The 26,152-nt window shown below is 39.8% G+C and overlaps 1 protein-coding gene across 7 annotated transcripts in view; it reads right to left on the reverse strand.

Moving 5' to 3' along the window:
• Nucleotides 1–4,652: 4,652 nt before the first annotated feature.
• Nucleotides 4,653–26,152, reverse strand: part of LOC111146963 (ribonuclease H2 subunit B) — a 62,662-nt gene continuing 41,162 nt past the window's right edge. For 4 of the 7 annotated variants that reach the window (XM_022502733.1, XM_022502735.1, XM_022502734.1 and 1 more), the window contains 5 exons: nt 24,867–24,972; nt 21,827–21,908; nt 19,873–19,915; nt 15,661–15,741; nt 12,567–13,000 (listed from right to left, as the gene is read on the reverse strand). In XM_022502733.1, coding sequence (XP_022358441.1) covers nt 12,884–13,000; nt 15,661–15,741; nt 19,873–19,915; nt 21,827–21,908; nt 24,867–24,972 — 429 coding nt within the window. In that variant the 3' untranslated portion in view covers nt 12,567–12,883. Of the gene's footprint in view, nt 5,299–12,566; nt 13,001–15,660; nt 15,742–19,872; nt 20,116–21,826; nt 21,909–24,866; nt 24,973–26,152 lie in introns of those variants that run through there. The other 3 variants (XM_022502737.1, XR_002640574.1, XR_002640573.1) reach the window with 3 other exon arrangements.

A 26,152-nucleotide genomic window follows, 5' to 3' on the forward strand; every position in this document is an offset into this window, starting at 1 on the left:
AACAAACAAAAAAACCCATTGGTACTTTTGATCATGTTTTAGAAAAACTTAACCCTGCATTTCAACCCTTTTTCACTGTTCACTAATGAAATCAATGCAAATAACCTTTATATTTGTTAAAAGAAAAAAAAGGTGATGGGGCACCTGGGTGGCTCAGTGGGTTAAAGCCTCTGCCTTCGGCTCAGGTCATGATCCCAGGGTCCTGGGATCGAGCCCCACATCGGGCTCTCTGCTTAGCGGGGAGCCTGCTTCCCCCTCTCTCTCTGCCTGCCTCTCTGCCTACTTGTGATCTGTCAAATAAATAAAATCTTAAAAAAAAAAGAAAAAGAAAAAGAAAAAAAAGGTGAAAAATTCATTTTCCAAAAATATATTTGCTTAGAAATTCTTTTTACCTTATGAACTTCCTTGGCCTTATAAACCTGTCAGCAGAGCAAACTGGGAGCCAGTTTCCTGCAGCCATAAAACCCACCACCCTTTTTACGAGTCTTTATTCTTTGGAAATGTAAACTCTTGTGCTGAAAAGCATTCACTGGGAAGATAAATGAGTAGTAAAATGATTAGTGCCCATTTAATGGTTTCTTACCTCTGGGCTGGTTGACAGCTGAGACCTGGACGGATGGGCTTTGAAAGCTGACTTCCTCTCCGCACCTGGGTAGATGGAGTCTTCCTGGGGCCTTGCCTGGGCCTGCTGACCCCAGGGCCTCTGCACAGCTGCTCCTGGCAGGACTCTTAGTCTTTGGGGTGTCTCCTTGGAGTGCACCTTCTAACCACAAATTATCTTGAAACCTGTCACTGCCATCTTCCGGCCACGGCACCAGGCCGGGAGAAGGGAAATGATATCCCGAAGAGATTCTTCACGCCCCTTAGGAGCTGAGACTGTGTCCTCCTGCGACCTCACCTGCTTCTCCTTCTGAGGGAGGGGCGGGCCCTTCCGCCTCCTGGCGCCTAGCCTCAGGCCACGCCCACCTAGATCCTAATCATTCCAGTTCAGGCACACCTGCGGGTCTCTCCTCCGCCACCACCACCCCGCCCCCCAATCCCCAACGCTCTCTTTCTGTGGCTCTTCTCTTATTTTTGTGAAGCTACATTTCCTGCCATTCGACACCCCGCAATCCCCATGTCTCCCTTTCTGGGGCTCTGCCCTTCTCATGAGAAGCTACATTTCCCTTGGCTTCCAAGACCTCCACCGGGCTTTCAGGCTCTGGGCAAGCTTCCGTCACCCAGCTGACCTCGAGCTGCTCCTGGATTCCCTAAGCAGCCATGCCCAGGGGCTGCAAAGTTAGGATCGCTCACAGCTCTGCCAATTAACAGCTGATGGGCTTCAGAGCCTGCAGTCTTCCTGGAGAAAAGTTTAAAAAGATGGCAAATGGATGGGCTTACATTTGAAGGAAGAGAGGGCTTCCCCAAGACAGTAGGTACCATATGCATGCTCATTACTGAGAATGAGCTCTTGCCAAATATTCAAAATCCGTATTAAAATTAATTAGCCTCAGCTTATATATGTCAAGCGACACGCGTAAAACAGAGCGTGGTACCGAGAGCTGGTGCAGACTGCAGTCATGGTTGAACACATCGTACTCAGGAATGACGGCACCAGGATATTCTTAGGAGGGACCCACTCCGAAATCACCCTGATTTTTATGGTTTTGAGTTCTTCTGCTTGTCCTAACTGGTCCCCTCTTCTCATGCTGTTGAGATAAAAAGGTGGTGTTTTTTCTTAGTGTGCCTGCCCACTGGCTGTGAGCTAGGAAACCAGAAACGAGTTTTAGGAAGTCTTTGAAAATAAGAATAAATTGGCCTTGAGTGGAAGCCTGGACCTTGTGAAATACAGTTTTCAAAGGCAGGGTCTGGCATGGAAGGGCAGGGCTGTGGGGGCATTGGGAGGGGCTGTGCCTTGAAATCCCAGCGCCCAGACACTGCAGACCAATTCTATCAGACTTTGCAGGGGAGAGGCCCTAGCGTGAGTGTTTTTCAAAACTTCCAGATGACTCCCAATGTGCAGCCAAGGTTGAGAAGCCTTCCCTGGTGCCCATACTGTGTGTCACCCTATGTGATGGGATTACCCAACCTGGGAGAGAGGAGATGGGGAAAGCCAGGGAGCTTGCATCCAGGCCATTGCTCCCTGTGTCTCCCCCACTTCAGCTGCAGAAAATTGTTCTTGAGAAAAAAGGCTGACTGGCTTTGACTGTATTAAATTTCCTGAATCATTTTTTATTCTGCTTTTTGGGGAAGAGTGTACATTCTTTATTTGTGTCATGGGGATCTAGTGAATCAATTGTAATATTTCTTAGTTCTTCGGAGAATTTTCACAGGATAGATTTAACTCCAGCCCTCTGAAGCTGTTTTCACTTTCACTTAAAAAATAGGTAATAAACCATTTCATAAATGTCAAGTACCATGCAGTGGTGGGGACACAATGGTGGGTTGAGGGGTCCTGCAGACAACTCCCATGTTTGAATATCTGCCGTAAGGACTCACAGGAGTTGTCAAATAGTTGGATTCACAGCTTAGATTTCTTACAGTGGTGTACTAAGGGTACACAGCCAGAGCACAAGGGACAGAGACACCGGTGGAGTTGGGAGCAATCATGTACCGTCTCCTTAAGCTCTCTCTCCCTCCCTCTCCTTCCCGTGAGGGGTCACAGAGTGTAGCTAAATCTTTGCACACATTCCTGATCGTCTCCTATATTTCTAAAAGTAGGTATAGCTGAAGCAAAGAGACTACAGCATTTTAAGGCTTTTGATATTTTTTTTTCCCAATTTGGCCTCCAGAAGTTGCCCTTTTTTATATCCTTCCTAGCAGTAGCTCATTTCCCACATCCTCTCTGGCTCTAAGCAGGACTGTTTTCTAGAAGTCCTTGACCATCTGACAAGGAAGGAATATCTCATTTTATTGAGGTATCAGTGACCCACGGGTTGAGGGTGAAACACGTAAGGCCGGTTCAGCTCTATGGAAACTAGAGACACAGGCCATGTGGTCTCTGCCCTCCAGGCTGCTCATAGGCCAGGTGGGGAAGAGCCTTATGCTGTGGTAGCAGGCGTGCAGAGGAATGGGCTTTTTTGAAAGGACTGGGGTCTTATTATTATTGATCTACTTTTAGTTTTCCTATGAAGTATTTCTGAAGGAGGAATCAATAGAATCATATATCATATAATATAACATATATAAATACATACCAATTTAATAAAACAATATAGGTAAAACAATAAAGTAGTTTATGGAAAGTGGGGGGCTGCCAGCTAGAAAAAGGATAGAAACTGAACTTTGGAAATTGGATGTCTAAGAAAAGAAGCTAATTCAGGGCCAAGGAAACAGTACCTAGAGGGGCCTGGGCAAAGGTAGGGGTAGGGCTCATTTTTGCCTATGCTTGTCTTTTTAACTTTTGGGGGGGACTATATCATGAATTACTGTGTAAAGATTTAAAGAGTCATGAATTTTTTATAATTTAGGTGTGTTGAGTTTAAAGTGTTAGTAGTTCTTTAAAGTTCAGAGGCCAATGGAGTATGAGGTTGGGGCACAGGTAAGAGAGTGGGGCTTCCTGTGACAACTCAGGTGTCACCAGTATTCGGTGACTTTGGTCACTAAGGAGTGGGTTACATTTGAGGCAGTAAGTGAGTGAGCGAGTGTGTGTGTGTGTGTGTGTGTGTGTAGAGGTGGGGAGTGGGGAGGGGAGGGAGAGAGAGAGAGAGAGAGGAGAAAGGAAGCAATAGGCCAAAGACACAATTGGACAGTAGAGCCAGTGGAAGACACAGAACTGTTCTGACAAGCCTTTCCGAAGTTGGGGCAGCCTTATACCTGTGGGAACATGGTGCCCACACAGAGGTTTCCCAGAAGTGTCTTTCTGGAGGAGAAAGAGATAAGGGACAGCCAACATGTTAGCTGGTTCTCCTGCCCTGAAATGAGGTCCTGAGAGGCAAACCGATTTGCACAAGGAGGCACAACACACTTGACAGTAAATCTCTAGCGCGGGCAGTTGCTTTGGGCCAAAATACACACCGGCCTCCAATGACTGGGCTTGGGATGATGCAAGGAGAGGACAGAAAAGGCTAGATTTTAACTCCACAACTGTATGTTGCACTCGGTGTCAGGCTCTTGGTTCTTACCCAAGTGGCCTGGAGTCCAAACAGGTGATTTCTGCTGAGCGCTCCCTCTTGGAAGCCTGTCATACACCTGATTTCCACAGCAGGCTCTCAGAGTTGTGTTTTTGAAGAGGAGGGTTCACGTATCAACTACAGAGCATCAACTACAGAAATATTGAAAGGTCTTCAATGTTGAAGCAAATTTCTCTGTGTGAAAGGAGGTGTGGAAAAGATGACAGAGCAGTTTCCAGAATGAGGTTCTATTTACCTCCTGGAATTAGAGAACCAGAACAAAGTTGTTTCTGGAAGAAGAGGTTTGGGTCCTGAGCGAATGCAGGAAGATGACTGAGTGGGTTCTACCCTACTCCTCTTGTGTGTCATATGGATGCGCCAGCTCAAATCTCTGGGTATTTTTGCACAAATCTCTTTACTACCGTCCCCTCTCCCCACCAATGTATACACTGTGCATCAGAATTCCCCGCTAACTTACTTTTTGGTCTCTACTTTCAACTTTCCCATGTCTTATGCCCTTACTTAAAAAAAAAAATAACACACATACTAGACTTCTTTTAAAAATGAATCAGTGTTTATACCTCCAGCAGATTGTAAAATGTACATGTCCAGGTATCATTTTAAATTAGTAGCTGCCAAACTGCTAAGGAGTAAAGAAAAGTCAGGCTTTTTCTTTTAAGTCAGGGTAGGAAGTTGGCTCGTCAAAGTTTTTACTGTGGAATCAAGTTTTGGTAGTCAGCACACATACCTACCCCACGCTCATCTAGCCCCAGGAGGGGACACAAGCCAACAGGGTCAGGTTTCAGAAACGACCCCCATTTCACCATGTACCTTCCTCTCCCACTGTTTTGAAATGAGAACCATGATACTGTATCATGGGAGACAGGCCAGGGCCGAGGTGTGACATGGCTTGATTTCTCACACTCTGTGCATTCTGGGGGTGCATTCAAGTTCCATGACAGAGTGGCCTCAAGGACAAAAGGCCATTCATTACCCACATGCACTAGTGGTGTTAATCAAAGAAGTAAATCTTTACTGGTTAGTTCCTTAAAGTACATCTTTTGGCATAAGCAGAATTTCTAGAAAGTGCAGAAGAAAAAATCTTAGCCCATTGAGAGTGTCTTAAGTTATTGAAGAAGCAGCCCGGCTTCGCGTTGGACCTGCTGTCACTCTGTCACTTGCCCCTTTTCTGTCTTTGTGCTGCCACCTAGAGAGAAAAGGAAAACATGTTGTATTCTGGCAAGCCGAAGTAGTCACCTTAAATCCCAAGCACTAGCTGCACCTTCTAGAACAAAGAAGAAGGGTGGGCTGTTTTAGTTCTGAGAAATAGCAGCCTTACACTTTTGCTTCTGAGGGAAGACTTCAGGTAAGGGGTGGGGTCCCCGTCCTGGCCAGCCTCCCTTCCTGAGCTCATTCTGGGGCTACAATTAGTCTCCTGGGGGAGCGTGCATGGGTAGGAAGCATATTTTCTTTCCACTGTGCAAAGGGAGTGAAATACAAAATCTTCACATCACCCAGATTTGTGGAATGAACACCATCATTTCAGAAGAAAACCAAAATATAAGAAACATATGAAAACAAGGTTCTAAGTTGAGTAATTCTTAAACCCTCTTTCTACTCACTTCCTTTTTCTTTCATTTTGAAAGACAGATGCTTTTTTTTCCCTCTAAAAAGTAGGAGGCCAATGTATAAAAAATAGATAAATGTAGATTTGCTGGGAGCAGTAGTGCCATTAGTGGCCCCTAATGTTGATCTAAAGAATACCTTTAATGCGTTTAATGACGACATGCAGTTTTCTGACCGTATACAAGGTCAAACATAATTTACTGTGCTGCTATGATGTTCTCAAAAACATTTTTTTTAAGTTGATGGAAATCATATTTCTATGCCATAATGTGGAGGAGTTGAGGTCAGACCTTCCCTAACCAGCTGCCTCTGCAGGACCCTGTCACCCTCTGCCCAGCCTCTTCCATAGACCGCCCCCCCCACCCCACTCCTAGAGCAGAAACTTCTTGAAGGGAGGTGCTTTTGTGGGCCACACTGACAGTTGCATTTCTAGTGCCTAGAATATTTGGCATGTAGCAGGTGCTCAGTATAAAATCTTAAAGGGATACATGAATCTGCGCTTGTCCCTGGGCTTTTTTTCTTTAGAAAAGAACAAATCACAAGACTAACTTTACTTGTATACATATTCTGATTAAAACACATGTGTAAGGTTAACAATTCTTTGAACATCTATGAAGTCACTTCCTCTATAAATCATATTTGGTGATCCCTCCCTCTCAAATAGGCTTGATTAATGTGAGACCATCAAAATAACATCAACAAAAGTTCAGTAAATGCGAAAAGGCTGACAGCTGAATTAAAGATCTGACATGCAAATACACCAGCTGAGTAGCTTTACTTCAATTCCGGCCCATCATTGTCGAGGATAAATTGACCAGCAGAATTCATTTTGAATAGAGCAAGACGATATAGCACAGTAAATCTGATTTTTCCTTCCTTAAAATAAAATTCACAATTAAAACAGACTTGTGAGGGAAAAAATGGCCATAAAGCTACACACACAATGGTATGAATAAGAAGCTTAGGTCAGTCAGTAGAAAGGAAAGAATCCTGGGCTTGAGGGTAAAAGGGCAGCGGTGGAGCCTGCCACTTTCAGTCCGTGCCACCTACTTTCACCGACGTGGAACAGGGTACACCCCCTTTCCGGTCTACCTCAGGGGTTTGTTGTGAAGATCAGTGTTGCTACTGATAAGTGGTTGCTGCAGACACCGTAAAGGACTATTAAATATAAAGTAGGGAACCTCTTTGTCAGTCTAATGACCCTGAAGAGTGTATGAATCCCAGCATAGGAAAGGTGTATAAATCTTGTCATTTCTTGCCATTATTCAGACGAGTCAAAGCCAGTGGCCATCTTCCAAGGACATTAAGAAAATGCCAGTGACCTTCCCATCCTGGACCGGGAGCTCTGTCTTCCATGAAGTGACTGACTGCATCTAACTCTGGTGCTCTCCAAAGCTTGGATTAGTCCTGGAAAGAGGGCTGTTTGGGAGGACGTATGTGATACCAGGTGTCTAGTCAAGCTAGGTCATCTTTAATAGCAGAAGACGTGACTTCCCAGGTGTAACGGAAGTCAGTTCCTCTGGGGAGAGGGAGTTTGGTGTGGAGAGTCTGGGAGTCAGAGGTCCTGAGCTGACCTTCTGGTTCAGCTCTTTACTAGCTGTGTGATCTTGGGCTTTCAACAGTAAAATAGGGAAATAATACCAATGGTGCCATACTGTTTCTGGAAGGAGTAATCACATAAATTCATGTGAAAAGTGCTTAAAACCTGCAAAGCACTTCGTCAGCCTTTGTTAGTACTTCCCGATAATAGTGCTCTTCACATTTCTTTTTACTACAAGGTAATGTAATCTATGGAAAATGAAGAAAAGATGAGAGAGCCTGAGAGCCAGAGTATGGGGAAAATATAAATTGAAGATAAACCAGACACACAAAGAAAAGAATGTTGGTAATCTGAGATCCGTTTCAGAAATATGTATGGTTTGAGGAAAATGATGGAGGTGTGTGTACATAGCGGTTTTCTAGTTTGAAGAAAATTTTAGAAGCCTACCCCATATCAGCACATTAATCAAAAAGATAAACGATATAAGTAATAAAAGCAAAGGGCCAAGGGATTTAAGCAAGCCCTTTGGGTTGGCTGTCACTATCCTGGCTGCTATGGTGCCCACCCTATGACTCTAGCTGTTGTGGGGGTTAAAGGACTTACACATAGAGCAAAGAGCTCAGAACAGTACTACTCCAAGAAGGTGGTAGATTGGTTAATAGTATTGCATTATTGTAAATTTCCTGGACTTGATAATTATACTATGGTTATGTCAGGTGTTAACATTAGAGGAAGCTGGGTGAAAAGTATATGGAAACTCTACTGTTTTTGCAACTTTCCTGTACATCTAAAATTATCTCGAAGTAAAAAATAAAGAAAAAGAAAAAGAAAGAGAAAGAGACCCAGAAGTGACAGCGATGATGCAACCAGTAGACATTTATGGAGTTATTGTAACTATAACGAAATATTTAAAGAAAACACAATGAGAGAAATGGAAAGACTTAAAAAAGAACCAAATAGAGCATCTAGAACTGAAAATTCCCATATTTGAAATAAAAATTCACTAGCTAAGGTTAATGGAAGATGAAACACTACAAGACAAAGTAAACTTGAAAATACAAGAAAATTGTCTAACATGAACATAAAATAAAACAAAATCCAGAAACTCAGTGAAAGGATGGTGGAGTATTATCAAGTGGTCTAACACACATGTAAATGAAGTCCTGGAAGCTGAGGGGGTGAGAAGAAAAAAAGCAGAAAAATATTTAAAGAAACACTGGCCAGAAATTTTCCAAATTTGATGAAAATTACAAACTCAAAGATTCAAGAAGCTCAATACACCCACAAACAAGTTAACACAAAGAAAACATCAACACATCATAATCAACTTGCTGAAAACTAGTAATAAAGAAAAAAATCTTAAAAGAAGCCCAGGAGGAAAGGGGACACCCTTTAATATAAAGTAGAAGAAATACAAAAAGTATCACAGATGACTCATTAGACATAACATGAGCCACAAGACAATGATTCTCTGACAGGATCAAAGAAATTACAAAATATTCAGCTAGATTAACTAAGAAAACAAAAAAGATACACATGACCAACAAGGTATGAAAAAAGAAATGACTACAGATGCACAGATATAAAAAAGATACTAAAAATATGAGAAATAGTTATGCCAATAAATTTGACAACACAGATGAAACAAACACATTTCTTAAAAGACATAAATTACTAAAACTGGCATATACACATACAAAAGAAAATTAGAATAGCTCTATACCTATTACAGAAATTGAATTAGTAATTAAAAACTTTCTTAGAAAGAAAATTCCAGGCCCAAATGGCTTCATTTGTTGAATTCTGTCCAATATAAAAGGAAGAAACAATCACTAATCTCATATAAACTCGGAAAATAGGTGATGAGAGGATATTTCTCAATTCATTTTCTGAGGTCAGTTTTGCTCTGATACCAAAACTAGACAGAATTATTACAAGTAAGGAAGACCACAGACCAACATTCTTCATGAATGGAGATATAAAAATCCTTAACAAAATATTAGGAAGTAAAACACAATACTGTATATGAAAAGAATAATACACTATAGACCAAGTTGGGTTTACCCCAGGAATATAATGGTATTTTAACTTTCAAAAATCAATCATTGTACTTCACATATTAAAAGACAATCTGTTATTAAAGGAAAGCTACATGAGCATCTCAATAAATGAGGAAAAAACATGTGACAAAATTCATATCCATTCCTGATCAAAACTCTTGGTGAACTGGGAATAGAAGAGAAATCTACAAAGACCACACACATTGATGGATAGAAGGAATGAGCACATCCTGTGCCTAGATTTTGGTTTCTAAATATCATTCTCCATGAAAAGGAACCTTGGCTGTTTAGGAGAAAGGCTGATTCACAGCTTGAGCAGAAACAGTACAAGCACCTGGAAGACCCTGGAACAGAAGAAGAAACCCACTGGACAAAATACAAAATCTACAATTACATACTGATATAAGTTCATAAATGAATAAATAAGTAGAGAAAGAAAGCTATTCCTCTTAAAGAAAATGTCAGCTAAATATGAAAGAAATAAATAAAGACAAAATGAAGGAGTTAGAAAAATCACCAGTCGATTCTAAACCTTGTCGGTGAACGTTTGATAAGGAATAGCATACTTACAAGTCCCCGAGTATTTCCCACAAATTGCCTATTAATTACAAAGAAAAAAGTAGTAACTCTACAGTGGATAAACCTGTATCAAAGTGAATGAAAGTGAATGTCACTGGAAGTGGGTCACACTAGGGATCCTGAGATAGTTCACTGAGAAAGACACATCGTTACCTCTGTGGGTACCCATAAGGTATTGCTTGGATCTAGTCAAGAAGAAACGTCAGGCAAACTCAAAGTGCGGAACATTCTGCCAAGTAACTAGCCTGTACTCTTCAGTAATGTCAAGGTCAAGTAAGACAAAGACCAGGTGAGAAATTCTCCAGATTAAAGACTGTAACAATAACAAAAAAGAAGTCTCAGTGCTAAACAGTTTTACCATTTTCTTAAATATGGCCCAATAATAGAGTGTTCCTATGCAAAATTTTTCCTTCCAGAACACTGGTCAAAATGGGAAGGTTAGCACGATTCTAACACTAAAACCTAACAGCAATATTGCTTTTGAATACAGAAGAGAAAATTCTAAGTAAAAGCCCAGAAAAACAAATTAACAGCTAGATTTGACATAGCTAGCCCAGAAGCATACACTGTGGTATTCTTTATACAATGTCAGGGAGGGTTTATCATGGAACTCAAGTACAGTTCAACAGTGATAAAAACTCCCTCATCACCTCAAGAGGTGCTAGAAACATATTTGATAACAACGAACACCAATTACTAATTAAAACTTTAAGGAAACAAAGTATGAAAGGAAATATCAAAAATAGATATTCTTTTTCATATTAACAACAGCTAGTGTCAGAATTAATGGTAACATACATTAATCAAATCACAAATCAGACAGATTGACTACTATTATTACTCTTGAACACGGTTCTGGGTATTGTCACCCATGTAAAAGGATATAAAGGATCAAAGAGGTATAACTATTAGAATTGCACCCATTTTTTTCCAAGATTACATACCTTATGTATCAAAACCCCAATATGAATATAATAAAGTTAAATTAATAGTTTAGTAAATTGGTTATTTAAAAGATAAATATGTAAAAATATAGAAGTTTACCACAAAATATCCAGTTAGAAGATGTGACTAAAAAATAGATTTCATTACTAGACAAAAGTACCCAGATATATGCCTAAAAAGAAGTATTTAGAACCTATATGAAGATGAAGAGCAAAATGGTAGCAGAAGGTATGGTTAGGATTTTAGCAAATATAGAGAAATCCTACATTCCTAAACAGCAAAAAGGAATTTTATAAACATGTCTGTTTTTCCTCCAAATAATTTATGTGTCTAACAAAAATCTCAATAAAAAATCCCATTGGAACTTACTCTTGAACCCTGACAAAATAATTGTAGAGCTCTAATGGAAAAATCAACAGGTAAGAAAACAATCAAATTAGAGCTTTATCTCACAGCATATTTAAATATAAATTTTGTAGATGATTTAAGTAATTAAATATAAAACAAAAAATTAATTATTAAAAAATCATAAGAAGTGACTGGTTAACTTTCCTGCAAAGGAAATGTATGTAAATCGATATAAAGGAAAAGTTTATATATATATATATCTATATATATCTATAGATATAAGTATCTATCTCTCTATCTCTCTATATATAGTGGTATGTTACCATACACACACACACACACACACACACACACACACACACACATACATATGTGTGTACCTACATAAAAACCAAAAACATCTGCATGACAAAAAAATCATACACAAAATTGAAGACAATTTGCAGACCAAGAAAAAATTTACAATGAACACAGTGGACAAAAACTAATGTCTTTAAGTTATAGAATATCTCTAAGAGTCCATAAGAAAAACACTGCCACTGCCACAATTTAACAGAGGACATACACAGATAATTCTTTAGAAGATGATGAATGGTTAAGTAAATGTGAAAAATGTTCAACATTATTACTAATGGGGATATGTGAATTAAAATGACAGTAAAATGCCTTTCCCCCCACTTATTTGCAAAGCTAACATTCAAAGTTAACAAGGGGGCAGTGAATAAGATAAGAACTGAAACGACCATGTGTTACAGTGTAAGATCCTGTATGCTTTCTATGAAAGATCTACCCACAAATACGTATTTGGACAATTCTGTTACAAACTGGGAAGCCCACATCTAAAATCCATTCTAAGGGATCAATAAAAGTTGTGAACCAAACATTGACATGTAATCTGATTCTTCAAAGAGTGAACACTTGTAAGCAATTTAAATGTCCAAAAGAGGGTCATGGACATTAAATAATCACATATCCAAATAATTAAAAAAGGACCATCATTAAAAAAGCATATTTATGAAGAATACTTTAGTAGCCTGGGAAAATGCTCACAAAATGATGTTGCCAAGAAAGAAGATGATAAAATTACTATTACAATTCCTTAAAAAAATTATTACAAGAACACGTGCCATATGATCTTTGGGTAATGTCACGTTGGGCGATTACAATTTTAATATTATGCATTTCTCTATTTTCTACAACAAACACAGATTCATAGGACGGAAAATATTCAACAGAAGATTTACTAAAAAGTCAAGGCTTTGAAAAAGTAGTGGTTTCTCTGATCGCGGTTATCTGATTTCTGTCAGTATGCTGAAAATCATATTGTTGTCACTTCCATGTGGCAGAGTGGCTTAAAAGAACAGGCATACACTCAAATATTGTCACACGCCAGTTTATTGAGGAAACTGTGATGCTAGCTAGAGGCTAACTCTATTCACTTGATTACTTTTCATGATGTCAAACAAGAGTCTGAAGGCTACAAGCCATGAAGTTACACAATGACTTTCCCACATTTTGTTCAGAAACACAAAAACCAAATACCAAGAAATGTTTGACTCTGAAAATTGCCCTCATTTTTTTTTTTTTCCCAAAAGGTGGTAATTAAGGGTCAGGAGGCACAGTGGTGTGGGGGAAGGACAAAAATGGAACATGGAACAGGCAAATATTTTGGCTAGATTTCATTTTCCAAAGTTTCAGATCTCTCCAATTTTTTTTAAATTTTTTGTAGCGAAAAAGGAATCAATACTTTTCATTCCACTCTTGTCAACTTTAGCCAAAGCCTTCTGAGCTGCAGTCATTTTGCTATTTTTCTGTTAAGGAAAATAAGAGAAGAATTATTACAAATGTAACTAACCTTTATAAATCGTACATGCAAATCAAACAAGACCATGCATGCATGTCTCAAGGTTCATGAAGAGAACTACTGGCTGCTAACATGCTTCATAAAGGAGTTATTATTATTATTATTATTATTATTATTATTATTATTATTTTTAAATCTGATTTCCATTCAGAATTCAGACCTAAGACACAAAATCCAGTAAAAGGGGCGGGAGACCAAACTGCCACCTTCTAAGGAGTGGAATGCTACAGCCAACGGTTTACTTTACGGGGATAATTCTGGAGGGTATATGAAGTACAATAACACCAACAAAGGAGCTGACACAGGCGCGACTGTCACAGAGGAATGCCAGCTTGGCGGTTCTGTGCAATGAATAATTCACCACCATGGACTGATGCAATTTACTCATAGGCTCTACGGGAAACCAAGGACAACACTATTATATTCAAAAAATAACCCGTACCGAAGAGCATCCTGGACAAGCAGGATGACTGCCCCAGTTTTCCTCCAACAGAGAAATACTTGCCAAAAAGCTGACTTCAAGTAACTCTGCCTTTGAAATTCCTGGTCCCTGTGTTTTGTTTGTTTGTTTTGCTTTGGTTTGGTTTTGTGCCATATCCTGAACTAGCACTGCCGGCAGGTGAACAGCCGCTGACTGTGCTTCAGTGCATCTCACCTTCTCCAGCAGAAGCAAACCTGATGGGACTCAGCAAAGGGAAAAACTCATCTGTCTCCCTGAGAACGGGGAGACAAAGTCACTGTCAAAGAAGCTTTTACAGGCACAGTATATGATCCCTGAAATCTTGCTTCTCATATTCTGTCACTTACATCTTAGGAGGCTTATTTTTGGGCTGGATGGTGAGAAGTGATGGCTTTTTGTGACCAGTTATCTTCCGTATTTAACTGACACATCCTGGCCCAGCCCTATTTCCCTGGGGCTGTGCCCAAGTAGACGTAACAAAAAGCCACAGTTACAAGGGTGGGCAGAATTAGTACTCGCAGAGAAACTCAACGTCCCTGCTTAGGAAGCCATGGAGATAATTAGCTATCTTGCCAAATCTCAGCTGGGATTATCCCCCTGACATCACATGCCCAGATAAATTACATACAGATCAAAGAATAAAATCTATAAAAAACATTAAATGCTAAGGAGAGAGAATGTTGTTAAAATCTAAGAGGACGTGAATTTATCTTGGGATGGACAAAGTCTAAGCATAAAAATAATGAGAAAGTCACAAGGAAAAACAATTCCTACATTTTATCCTCAGAAAAACTTAAAACTTTAAAAAATCAAATGAAAGGCTAAACACAAATTATAGAGTTATTTGTACCCTGTATGTCATCAGGTGTTAATAATTCCTAATCTAGAATAAGCTCTTAAAAATCAACAAGAAAAACACTATCCCAATACAAAAAATGGGCAAGGGACATGAACTGACAACTTCTAAAAATGCAAACGGACAAATAAGCATTTGGAAAAACAACTAACCTTTCTCATCGAAGAAATGTACCCTAATTAGACAGCCAAAAATTTTCAAGAATAAAAATAATATTCAGTGTAGTCAAGAAAGCAAGATAAGCAATCTTGTAGCAATAATGGTTGGAAATACAAATTTTTACATTTTTGGAAAGCATTTTACATATATATTGTGTATACACACATACAATCAATCATATATATGATTATATATATGATATATAATATATAGTCATTTACATGACTAAATATGATAAAATATATATGATAAAATCATATATATTATTATATATAATACAATATATAGGATAAAATCAAAAGCATACACACACACACACACACATATATATTCTCTCAATAATCATGGAAAGAGCTCATGTTTTCTAAGCCCTTACTCTTAGTTCTAAATTGTGTGTAATGAAATAATCAGAGATACAGACTATAAATAAGAATGTTTATCACTTCATTTAAACAAAGAATGAAAAAGGCAGAAATAACCTATGTGTCCAAAAACAGGGGAATGATTAAATAGATTATATGCCCTATAGTGAAATAAAATAACACAAATGATTGAATATCATGAAACCATTAATAATTTGTCAGAGAATGCCTAATGACATGAGAACATTTTCACAATATACTACTAACTGAAGAGGACAGAACCCTAAAACTTTAAATATATTAAAATGCCAATTTTAAAAGCTGTATATATTTTTATAATGTATGTATTAAATAAAACTTTGTAAGAAAGGTTACAAAAATATTTGCTGGGCTGATTGCTGAACGGTAGGGTTATTAATAATTACTGTCATCATTATAAGTTCGGGGAAGCTTCCAGGCAGTAGAGTTGACAGAAAATGAGCTGTGGAAGCTCCCCCCCTTCTGTTCCCCCCTACTCTAAATACACAGCAAAGTGTAGGCATGCTCTTGCTAAGTATAGTGCCTTGCCTTGATTCAGAAAAAATCTTCCTGGCATGACATATTCATTGTCATTCATAATTTTGAATTAATTACTGAGTCACAGAAAGGCAAGTTCATAATCCTTTGTGGTTAAAATTGTAACATCAGAATCAAGCATGAAATCACTCCCGGATGTCCTCAGGGCCACCTACTGAATCCAGGAATATGCCACTCCGGCTGGACGCACATACCTTTTCAGTCTTCAAATCTTTCCTGTTAAACTTAGTGTAATCTTCTTTTGCTTCTACAGGCTCATCAGATAACTTTACTTTCTGCAATGTTAGAGCAGTGAAGTGATGTCAAATGTCACCTTGACATGTCAATCCATTTTTTAAAAAACAGTGGGGTCCATTTGGACCCGCATCAAGGCTAAATGGAACAGTAGCAGACCCTGCAAAGGGCTTACTCTGCATTTTGTCAATTATCTGGGGGAAAGAAGCCACATATCCCTTCTGAGAAACAGCGTCGGTGGTGGGGGGGATACGCTAGGGTGAGTCCGTGACCTAACCCGTTGGGCAGTCTAGCGGTACTGATCACATATTTTGTATGTACCGGGACTGGGAGGCATTTAGGAGACTGCTGACTTACAGTCTAAAGGCGTGAAGGCAGGCACATAAGTCAAAGATAAAAATTCCCTCTAAGGGGGCCAGGAGTCCAGCCAGAAACACCACTTCATTCACCTTCTGGGCTGGTGTAATGTCCATTTAGGAATAAGGCACATTATTCTGTTATTACCATTTTGTATAGCTTCATGTTCTTACCTCCTTTCAATTCAATTATCTCATTTTGTCCACACAGGGACAACCCTGCAAGGCAAGCAGCCAGCGGGAGAAGGAAGCACAGAGAGAGTAAACAAATGACTTAAGCCCACTTAGCAGAGGACAAGGCGTGAGATCTCCATTTCTGGACAAGAGCTCTTTCCATGAGGCCCAGTACAACTAAGTCCACCTTTACTTATGTTTTCACCTTTCACGTGGGCATTCTGTACCAATGAATGTGATAGCCTTGTCAAAAGCTAGACTGTGGTCTTAATGTTCACATTATGGAAGGAACTGTGACACATTTACTATGTAAAAGGCCCATAACAGGGCAGGTAAGTCTTGATGTTTAACATAGAGAATTGACTGCATGTGACCACAACTTGGATTTCTGCAGATCTTCAAGCTCTTTGTGGAGACACCAGGTTTGAAAGACCCAATGTGGATCTTCCCTAGGAAATGCAAATTTATTCCCAGCCTCCCTCCTCATAACCCAGCATTTGCCAAACAAAGAGCTGTGGAGTTAGTTTTAAAACATGCCATGGCAGATGTCTAAAACTGAAAGGGATAAAACAACGTGTCTTGAAATTCTTCACTGTAAAGAATCAGGGGGGACCTCCTGGAAATATAGAACATCATATGGCAACACTTTCTCTTGGTCACACAGCAACCTCCAGCAAATGAATCTTCAAAAGAAAAAGACTAGCTTATCACGAATGAACTACTACCAGCAAAGTAGGTATATAAGCAACTTTCTTAAGAATATGTTTCTACTTAAAAATTAAGATCAATAAAGGGCGTTTAGGTGATGCATATTTTTACTAGAAAAGTATCTTCAACCAGGAGAGTGGAACTCACAGGTCATAACGACGAAGGCTATAATTGTCTCAAACTGCAAAAAGCTTAAAGTTATAAGATGGTTTGTGCTCCTCTGTGGCAAAATGTTCTACTATAGATGTCACTATAAATGCTTGGGCATAGTCACTTTTTGCTGGTGAAATGAAAAATGTTCAAGACAAGAGCTAAAGATGAAAAGTGCTTCTTTGTAAGTATACAGAGGTGTCCCATATACAGAGATGATGACTTGTTCAGGTGTTTTAATAGTATCAAACAGGACACTGGTAATCAGTGGTCACAAAAAAGATGACTGTGATCAGCCTCTGCACTGAACTTTTTCTAATGTTACAGCACATGCTGATTATGTTTGAAAGAATCACAATTGTTACACTTATTTGAACTGTTCTTATTTAAAAGACCAAATAGGGGCGTGTAGAGTCCGACTCTTGATGTCAGCTCAGGTCTCTGTCTCAGGGTTGTATGTTTAAAGCCCGTGTTGGGCTCTGTGTTGGGTTTCATGCTGGGCATGGAGCCTACTTTCAAAGAAAAAAAAAAAAAAGACCAAATCACTACAGGTCTGGGGGGAATATTTCAGAAGAAACAGAAAATGGCTCATTAAGACAGTAACAAAGGCTGCGACTGAATGGACGCAGTTCTGGCAAGAGAAGAGCCAAGAGCAGAGCACCACTGGAATTAATGCCAGGATGGGTCTTATTCTTACAGATGATCTGCAGGAAGGAACTCCAGAGTATCTCCAGTCCACTGACTGCACTCAGCTCTGCCAGCGATAAATGCAAACGATGGAAGAGCGCGGGGGCTGGAGGCTGAGTGTCGACACAGGCAAACATGGGATAGTAAGAAAATAATGCAAACATATTAAGGATGCCAGGCTTTATGCTATCTTACACACAGATACAAAGACACCTAATAGCCACTGGAATGGATTTGCTGAAAACCATCAACTGTATGACTGTAAGAATCGATCAAATCCCAGACACAGACAAGAAGGCTGGCAGAAGATGTTATCCTAAGCTTGTTTAAAGCGTGGTACATCACCTGTCCAGTTTGCACTCCAGACACGAGAGCCCCAGCCAGACATCACAGACTGGGAGACCTCGAACAGCAACTAAGCAGCCCAGGAGATGAGGCTGAGGTTTAGGAGAAGCAGGACTGTGAGATCTAGATCAGGGCTTGGCAAACCACCCGCCAGCCCAGCCCCGCCAGCCACCTGTTTTTATAAACGAAGTTTGGCTAGAACGCCACCGCCCGCATCTGTTCAGAAATCGTCTGCGGCAGTCTCTGTGCTCCCATAGTGGAGCTAAGGATCTGTGATACAGACCATCTGCCTTGTGAGGCCTCCAACTGTCACTATGTGGCCTTTACAGGATAAGACTGCCGACCCCTGATCTGAATCATACACTATGACATCACAAACGATTTAAAGTTTGGAAATTAAAATAGGCAAACAGAAAACCGGGTTAAAAGTAAATGTAGGAAATGCATTACCCTGGATACCCATTATCAAAGGCCAAACCTTCAAGAACAGGCTTTGATCCTTCACGAATGATCTCTAAGTTACTAAGGAAGACAGATATTTGGGAGAAAGAAAGATGCTTTGTTTCTGGAAGGAGAGAAGTAAGAGAGGAACAAATATGCCCATCTTCTTAGTTCCAGCAAGGCAAGCATGCCTCTGTCCTCCAGAGCTACTGTCAGAGATGAACTACCAGACTGGAAGAAACGTGGGTCTTACCTAGAAGGACCTTAGGCCTTACAGCAGCTGACCTCTGCTCAGTGCTATTCCTCCCAAAGGAAAAGGATGGTGCTCCTTTGACAGCCTGCTGAAAATGGCCACCGCTAAGGCTGATGCACTTGAAATTTTCTGTCCTTCTCATAAGTCAAAGTAATGAGTGCTTTCGGAGCCGCCACAACCTCCAAACAGGACATGATACAAAAAAAAAAAAAAAAAAAATCCAAGCATGTTGGCCACCTTGAAGGCCGGGGGAGAGGAAAGTTCTTCAACATGCACTTTCCAGTCTCGAGGCATCCATTATTCTGTTGGCAAGAGAATGGCCTCACAGATGAGCTGGTGCATGTATTTATTTCCCTGTCTCTGAGCAGCGCTCACTTGTCTGAGATCAAGCCTGGACTGAAGGACGCTGCGGTTTGCCATCAGGTGCGGTTTACCACTGGCTTCTCTGCTCTCCGCATCTGGGAGACAAAAACAAGCTGCGGCCCATGGGGCCGAGGAGCTGTGGGTGGCAGTTTGAGAACATCTGGAAGAGGAGGGTTTTTTGCAAGACACAGTTGCGCTGATCATTCCTAGCACAGAAAGAAAAAGTTTGGCTATCCTTGCTCAAAGGATTCTTTGTGTGGCAAAGTCATGCTCTGTTCACCTCTGCGCCCATAACAGTTAGATCGGGCAAAATGAGTTGTAGTTATCTGTCGAGTATTCCTGATGATTAATCAGGGTAATTGTGGGACCCAGCCAACTCAAGCTAATTCAAGGCAGAATCTTAATTATGTATCTATGAGACCTTTTGGTAGGTATCTGGTACAACAAACTCTTACCTGGTTTTCTTAGCACTACAAAAAAAATCTACAAAATCTTCAAATCTACAAAATCTACAAATCTACAAAAATAAAAAAATACTGATGGAGAGCTCCTTACAACCTTTAATCCACACAACATCATTCCACCCAAGGAGGATTTAGTATGCTTTAAAATGGACTAGAGCGCACTAAACCTATGTGATAAAAATGTACTATTTTTCCAAGTCCCCCAAAGATATCTTAGTCACAGCTCCTTACCTTTGATGGAGGGTTTGGCAACGATGCTGAAGTTTCTGGAAGACTATGGAGTAAAAAATAAGAATCAGTCATGGTTTTTCATAGACAAGCAAACAGAGAGACTGGGCCAACGGACTTAGCAAGTGCTACTTTCATGGACTAGCTTCACCTCCATGTGTCCTCCTGGACTATCACCTCAGTGTCAAGAATGACATTTCTGTAAATGAAGAAATCTTTATTTTCTTCACATTGGAATTGTCTGAACTAAAAAAAAAATAAAATAAAATTAGAACTCATTTGTTACAATGGAACTGCTTTTCTTTAGCCTCTATAAATTTACATTTTGGCATTGTAGTATTTTTTTTCCTTCATAAATGACAAATCCAGCATATGTATATTTTTTATTTAAATACAATTTAGTTAACATAGAGTGGAATCCAGCATCTATTTAAAAGTAAAAATTATTTTAACTGTTGACAAAAAGTCAGACAAACTTGACTTTTCTTCAATTAAAGAGAAGTTTAATTGACATATCTTTCTACCTGAATCTTTAACCAAAAGCTAATCACTTCAGAGGAAAGAAAAGAATCTGAAAAATAACGGGAGTACAAAGACATAGGTCACGAATGAGATAAACAGGCACAGAGGAACCCAGGGAAATATTAAACAGAAAGACAGGTTATCGATTTAAAGCAGGCTTTCAAACACTTCAACTACTATAGAAACCAGTTTCCACTAATTGTTTTTTAAAGTAGGACCTATGCAATTTGCTAAAAACAGCAACTATATATCTATTAAGAAGCCACTTTAAAAAAAAAAAAAAAGAAGAAGCCACTTTATCTTCATGTATCAGAGGAGAAAGCTATTATAAGAATCAGGAAAAGCTATTATCACACCCATAAAATCTTAACAATAGTTGCTAAAATCGAGAAAAGAAACATTCTTTTCAGCCTAAGGTAAAGTCTTTATATTATATTAAATATCTTTATGAAGGACATAACACAAATAAATCATTCATAAACCCATTTTCTGCCCTCAGACACAGATTGTGTTTCATCCTTTGAGTTCCAAGAGCTAGGCATAATAAAGGTACTTGGCAAACATCTCATGAAAGTGAAAGTGGTACAAAACCTTTAAATGCAACCTTCAAAAATATTCTAGGGGCACCTGGTGGCTCAGTTGGTTAAGCATCTGCCTTTGGCTCTGGTCATGATCTCAGAGTCCTGGGATCAAGTCCTGCGCTGGGCTCCTTGCTCAGCAGGGAGTTGCTTCTCCCACTCCTTCTGTCCCTCCCCTCCACCTTCCCCACCCCCCCACCCCCGCTCTTGCTCTCTCTCTAATTAAAAACAAAAATCTTTAAAAAAAAAAAATTCTACATGGCATCTCTTATTTTCTTCTAATCTTCATTTCTCTTAAAATGATCACAGTACTCGCTTCGGCAGCACATATACTAAAATGATCACAAAAAACCACATTAGTGGGGCACCTGGGTGGCTCAGTGGGTTAAAGCCTCTGCCTTCAGCTCGGGTCATGATCCCAGGGTCCTGGGATCGAGCCCCATGTTGGGCTCTCTGTTCAGTGGCGAGCTTGCTTCCTCCTCTCTCTCTGCCTGCCTCTCTGCCTACTTGTGATCTCTGTCTGTCAAATAAATAAAATCTTAAAAAAAAAAAAAAAAACCACATTAGTGAAGTCTAACTGGGGATAAAACTGTATACCGTTTACACTCTAAAATCACACCAACCCATAATTCCAGTCCTAATACTCACCAGTTTCTGCAATCAGTATCCACCAAATCATTTTGTTCCAATAAATCAGTGTCTATTAAAAACCACCTTCAACCACAGAGTCTAGGAGGTAACTCAAGAATAATTTATGAGAAGCAGTGATGTGATAGAGCCATTAAGGAACCTATTGTTGGGAAACCAAGAAGCACCAAGGTACTTCCTAATTATGGTTAAAGATGAACGATACTTACTTTAAATACTTCGCTAAGTCATCACTTAATTCTTTAGGGATGTAATCAGATATCAGGCCATGAGCATAACGAATATAATCCTCTGAAAGAGAGAGAATGGAGAGTGCAAAAAAAAATCAGTTGTAATTATGGTAATTTTAGTCAAATTGATCAGAGTTAAAGCTCTGGCTCTCTCTGGCCTTAGAGACTCACTTAAGCTCTTAGCCTCCATTTTCCCATTTGTAAAATGGGGATGTGATCCATGGTTACAGCAGTGAGTGATTTCATGGATGCGATATGACAGAATATAGCAGATGCCCATCAAATGATAGTTTAAAACAAAAATTCAGGGTCTTTTTCTTAGTTGAGGCCTTTGAATACAAATAAAGCTCGAAATCAGCTGTAACAGTATGACATATTCATGCTTATGAAGACTAATTGTTTTAGGTCTGTTTCAATATAGAATGAATCTAATTAGTGAACAGTAATGAATACATTCATTTAAGAGATGTCATAGATGATACGTCTCTGTCAAGTACCTGAACATTATATATACTCTCAAACTAATAAAAATGTCTTCAAACGTGGAAAAAACTAAGCTCAGCAGAATGTTTGATCATTAATTCTAAAGCACATGGACACTCAGTACTAAAAGGAAGCCGTGGTATGGAGGAGATGCAGTTATGGAAGTCAGAATCTGTTTTAAAGCCCTGTTCTTTAATTCATATTTTATGTAGAGTACTAGAGGATAATCAAACTTTATATATGGGATGATCACACGGGGAATATAAGCTACCAAAAGGACCATCTCAGGTTTGTTGCTGGGATATTCGTTTGCTTCTTTTTTTCTTTCTCTTCTGCCTTCAAACTAAGACAATAATTTGCCTGAGCATTAAAGTGACTGCTTTCTGGAGCACAAAGCCTCAAAGTCTTCAGTGAGAGACCTTAACTACCAACATAGTAAAGTTATTTACTGAAAGTTATTCACTGATAACTGAAAGTTATCACTGGGCCCCTCTTAAAATGTGCTCTTGGTTCTAGATTAGTAATTATCCAATAAGTCATGAATAGACAAAGGGAATTAAGAAAGTGAACACGTTATTTGTTTACCACTTCTGGTGGCTTACTGAGCTAAAGATCTAAAAAAAGGAAAGCTTACTTTATGGCTAAGCCTTAAGTGGTAATATAGCCTTGCCCAGACCATTATGTTTAGAGACTGGCACAAACACTGGATTCAGAGCAGAAGATGTGACCTCCTAGCTAGGACTGGTGACCTTGGATAAGTCATCTACTCTCTGAGACCACAGTTCTTTACTTTTAAAATGAAATCTGCCTGGGGCGCCTGGGTGGCTCAGTGGGTTAAGCCGCTGCCTTCGGCTCAGGTCATGATCTCAGGGTCCTGGGATCGAGTCCCGCATCGGGCTCTCTGCTCGACAGAGAGCCTGCTTCTCTCTCTCTCTCTCTCTCTCTCTCTGCCTGCTTCTCTGCCTACTTGTGATCTCTCTCTGTCAAATAAATAAATAAAATCTTTAAAAAAAAAAAATGAAATCTGACTAAATAATTTCTAACATCCCTTCACCTTCTTAAAAAAAAAAAATCTAGGGTCCATCCATCCATTTGACTCAACTCCTTCTCTTCTGTTAAAGCCAATCAGAAACCATGAGAGCTGGTAAACTCGGGATAGCCAAAGCTCTCCACCATTTCCAGAACAGCAGGAGTCCTCTACCGTCTATATGTGCAAGGTGTTTAAAGCTAGATTTCTGCAAATCAGGGACTGCCTGCATTACTTTCAATCACAAACAGGCCCCTGGTCCTAGTTTTGTTTTAATGATGACACTCAGATGCTTTGGAGTTGTATGCCCACAACAGGAGAACACTGAATTGGAGCTTAAAGTCAGAAAAGTTTCTGTCCCACCATTCGGGAATGTTAATTGCATTATGTAGCTGTTTTTATTCAACTATACATACAAAAACAAGAGGACACATACTAGAAAAAGCAGAAGAATGTACGTTAATAACCTAAAAGAAAAAAATTGCCAAGGGAATCCATTTTCACCTAAAATTGACATACTAAGACCAATAGTAGGACATATACTTTTTTTTTTTTTAAAAGATTTTATTTATTTATTTGACAAACAGAGATCACAAGTAGGCAGAGAGGCAGGCAGAGAGAGAGGGGGAAGCAGGCTCCCTGCTGAGCAGAGAGCCCGATGCGGGTCTCAATCCCTGGACCCCGGGATCATGACCTGAGCCGAAGGCAGAGGCTTTAACCCACTGAGCTACCCAGGCACCCCAGGACATATACTTCTTGAGAGTAAGATGCAGAGAGGTGCAGCCCCTTGGAAACCCAGGGCCACACAAACAGTAGGACAAAAACAGGAAGTGTGTGGGCTTCAGAATCAGGCAATCTCCGTGGGTCACTCAGCTTCACCACTCACTCACTGTGGGACTCTGGGTGCAGCTTCCAGACTCTCCCCATTAGATGAGACTTAACAGGGAGGGTCAGCTGACATCCTGTGTGTCCACAGGCCACTCAGGCAAAGGGCTTGGCACACAGAACACTCTCAATAAATGATAACCAGAGCTGTTAGGCTGGTTATCGCTATTAGTGCAAAATAGTATATGTGCTGAAGGCATGATTTAAGTATCAATTAGTGACAGAAATGATCAATGGTAAAAATATTCCTGGGTTCTGAACTGAAATGCACACATGCCACAAGATCTAAGAGAATACAAGGGCAAGATAGTTAAGCTTCTGAGACACTAAGATGGTAAAATCGGGGACGCCTGGGTGGCTCAGCCAGTTAAGCGTCTGCCCGCAGCTAAGGTCATGACCTCAAGGTCCTGGGATCAAGTCCCATGGCCTGCTTCCTGCTCAGCAGGGGGTCTGCTTGTCCCTCTTCCTCTTCCCCTCTCTTCCTCCATACTCGTGCATGTGCCCTCTCTCTAATAAATAAAATCTTAAAAAAAAAAAAAAAGATTTTAAAATCACAAGACAGGCATTTATACACCAGCAACTTACTGCAGGCAAAAATGATTTCTGACAAAATGACTTACTTACCTTCCTTGTCACTGGAAACCTGGTCCCCAGAGAAAAATGCATTTGCCTGTACCCGGGCACTGACATTTATGTTATTGGTTTTTAAGGCTGATACGGTCTGATGAACCTGTGAAGTAACCAAAAAGGAAACATCAGGGTATTTCCAACTAACGTTAGAAATCCACCACCTTCCAGATGGTTCTCAATCCATTTAAGATGCAGAAAGAATATCTGAGGATCTAGAAATGTCTTCACTGCTATCAGACGAAGAGAGATGGCCACAGCATTTTGGCATGATGTCATGACATGGACTTTTTTTTTTTTTTTTAAGATTTTATTTATTTATTTGACAGAGATCACAAGTAGGCAGAGAGGCAGGCAGAGAGAGAGAGGAGGAAGCAGGCTCCCTGGTAAGCAGAGAGCCCGATGCGGGGCTTGATCCCAGGACCCTGAGATCATGACCTGAGCTGAAGGCAGAGGCTTAACCCACTAAGCCACCCAGGTGCCCCATGACATGGGCTTTTTAAGGCCTACACAATATGAGAGCACTGGCTCTGGAGTTGGGCTGCTTGGGTATGCTTTGTGACCATGGACTACTTACTTAACCTCTCTGTGCCTCTATCCAATGGGGACATGAGTAGTATCTAATGCATAGTACAGCAGTGAGCATTAAATGAGTTCCTGTAAAGCCCTTAGAACAGAACCCGGCACAAAGTTAATATGCAATCATTTTTCTAAATAGAATAAATCATAAATTTCCTGCTTCCTAAAAATTTAAGAAAAGAGACACAATTAATAAATATTAACATAACTTTGCTATTCATGTCATTATTATTTGCTAAGGACAAAAACTAAATGCCAAGATCCTTCTCAGGACTTACCCTGATTCTTCACTTACTACTAATGCAGATAAGGGTGAATGGTGGGGGCACTTTTGAAATCCTTCCACTACTTCGGAGAGGAGTGACCTAACTCTGCAAGGTTCATTTCCCTGTTTCCAGGTTCTCCATGTGCCCCATAACATGATATGAAAAGCATGTTTTTACATACAAGATAGAAGAGAATCTTAGGAATCCATACTATACTGGTATCCACTGAACTTGAAAAACTTTGTTATCAATAGACCTGATCTGGTGAGATTCTTAATGAGTGTCAAAGTACACAATTTTCTTAGACCAGTGGCTTTCACAGTGGTTTGTTTGTTTGTACTATAAACACAGCAAGAAAATACACAGCAACCCAATAAAAATATATGTTTCAAAGAATCATACTTAATACTTGTCCTTACTCTGTGCTATATTTTAATA

The sequence above is a fragment of the Enhydra lutris genome, unplaced genomic scaffold (assembly GCF_002288905.1).
Source record: "Enhydra lutris kenyoni isolate GAN:26980312 unplaced genomic scaffold, ASM228890v2 scaffoldscaffold15, whole genome shotgun sequence".
In the NCBI taxonomy this organism is placed as follows: domain Eukaryota; kingdom Metazoa; phylum Chordata; class Mammalia; order Carnivora; family Mustelidae; genus Enhydra; species Enhydra lutris.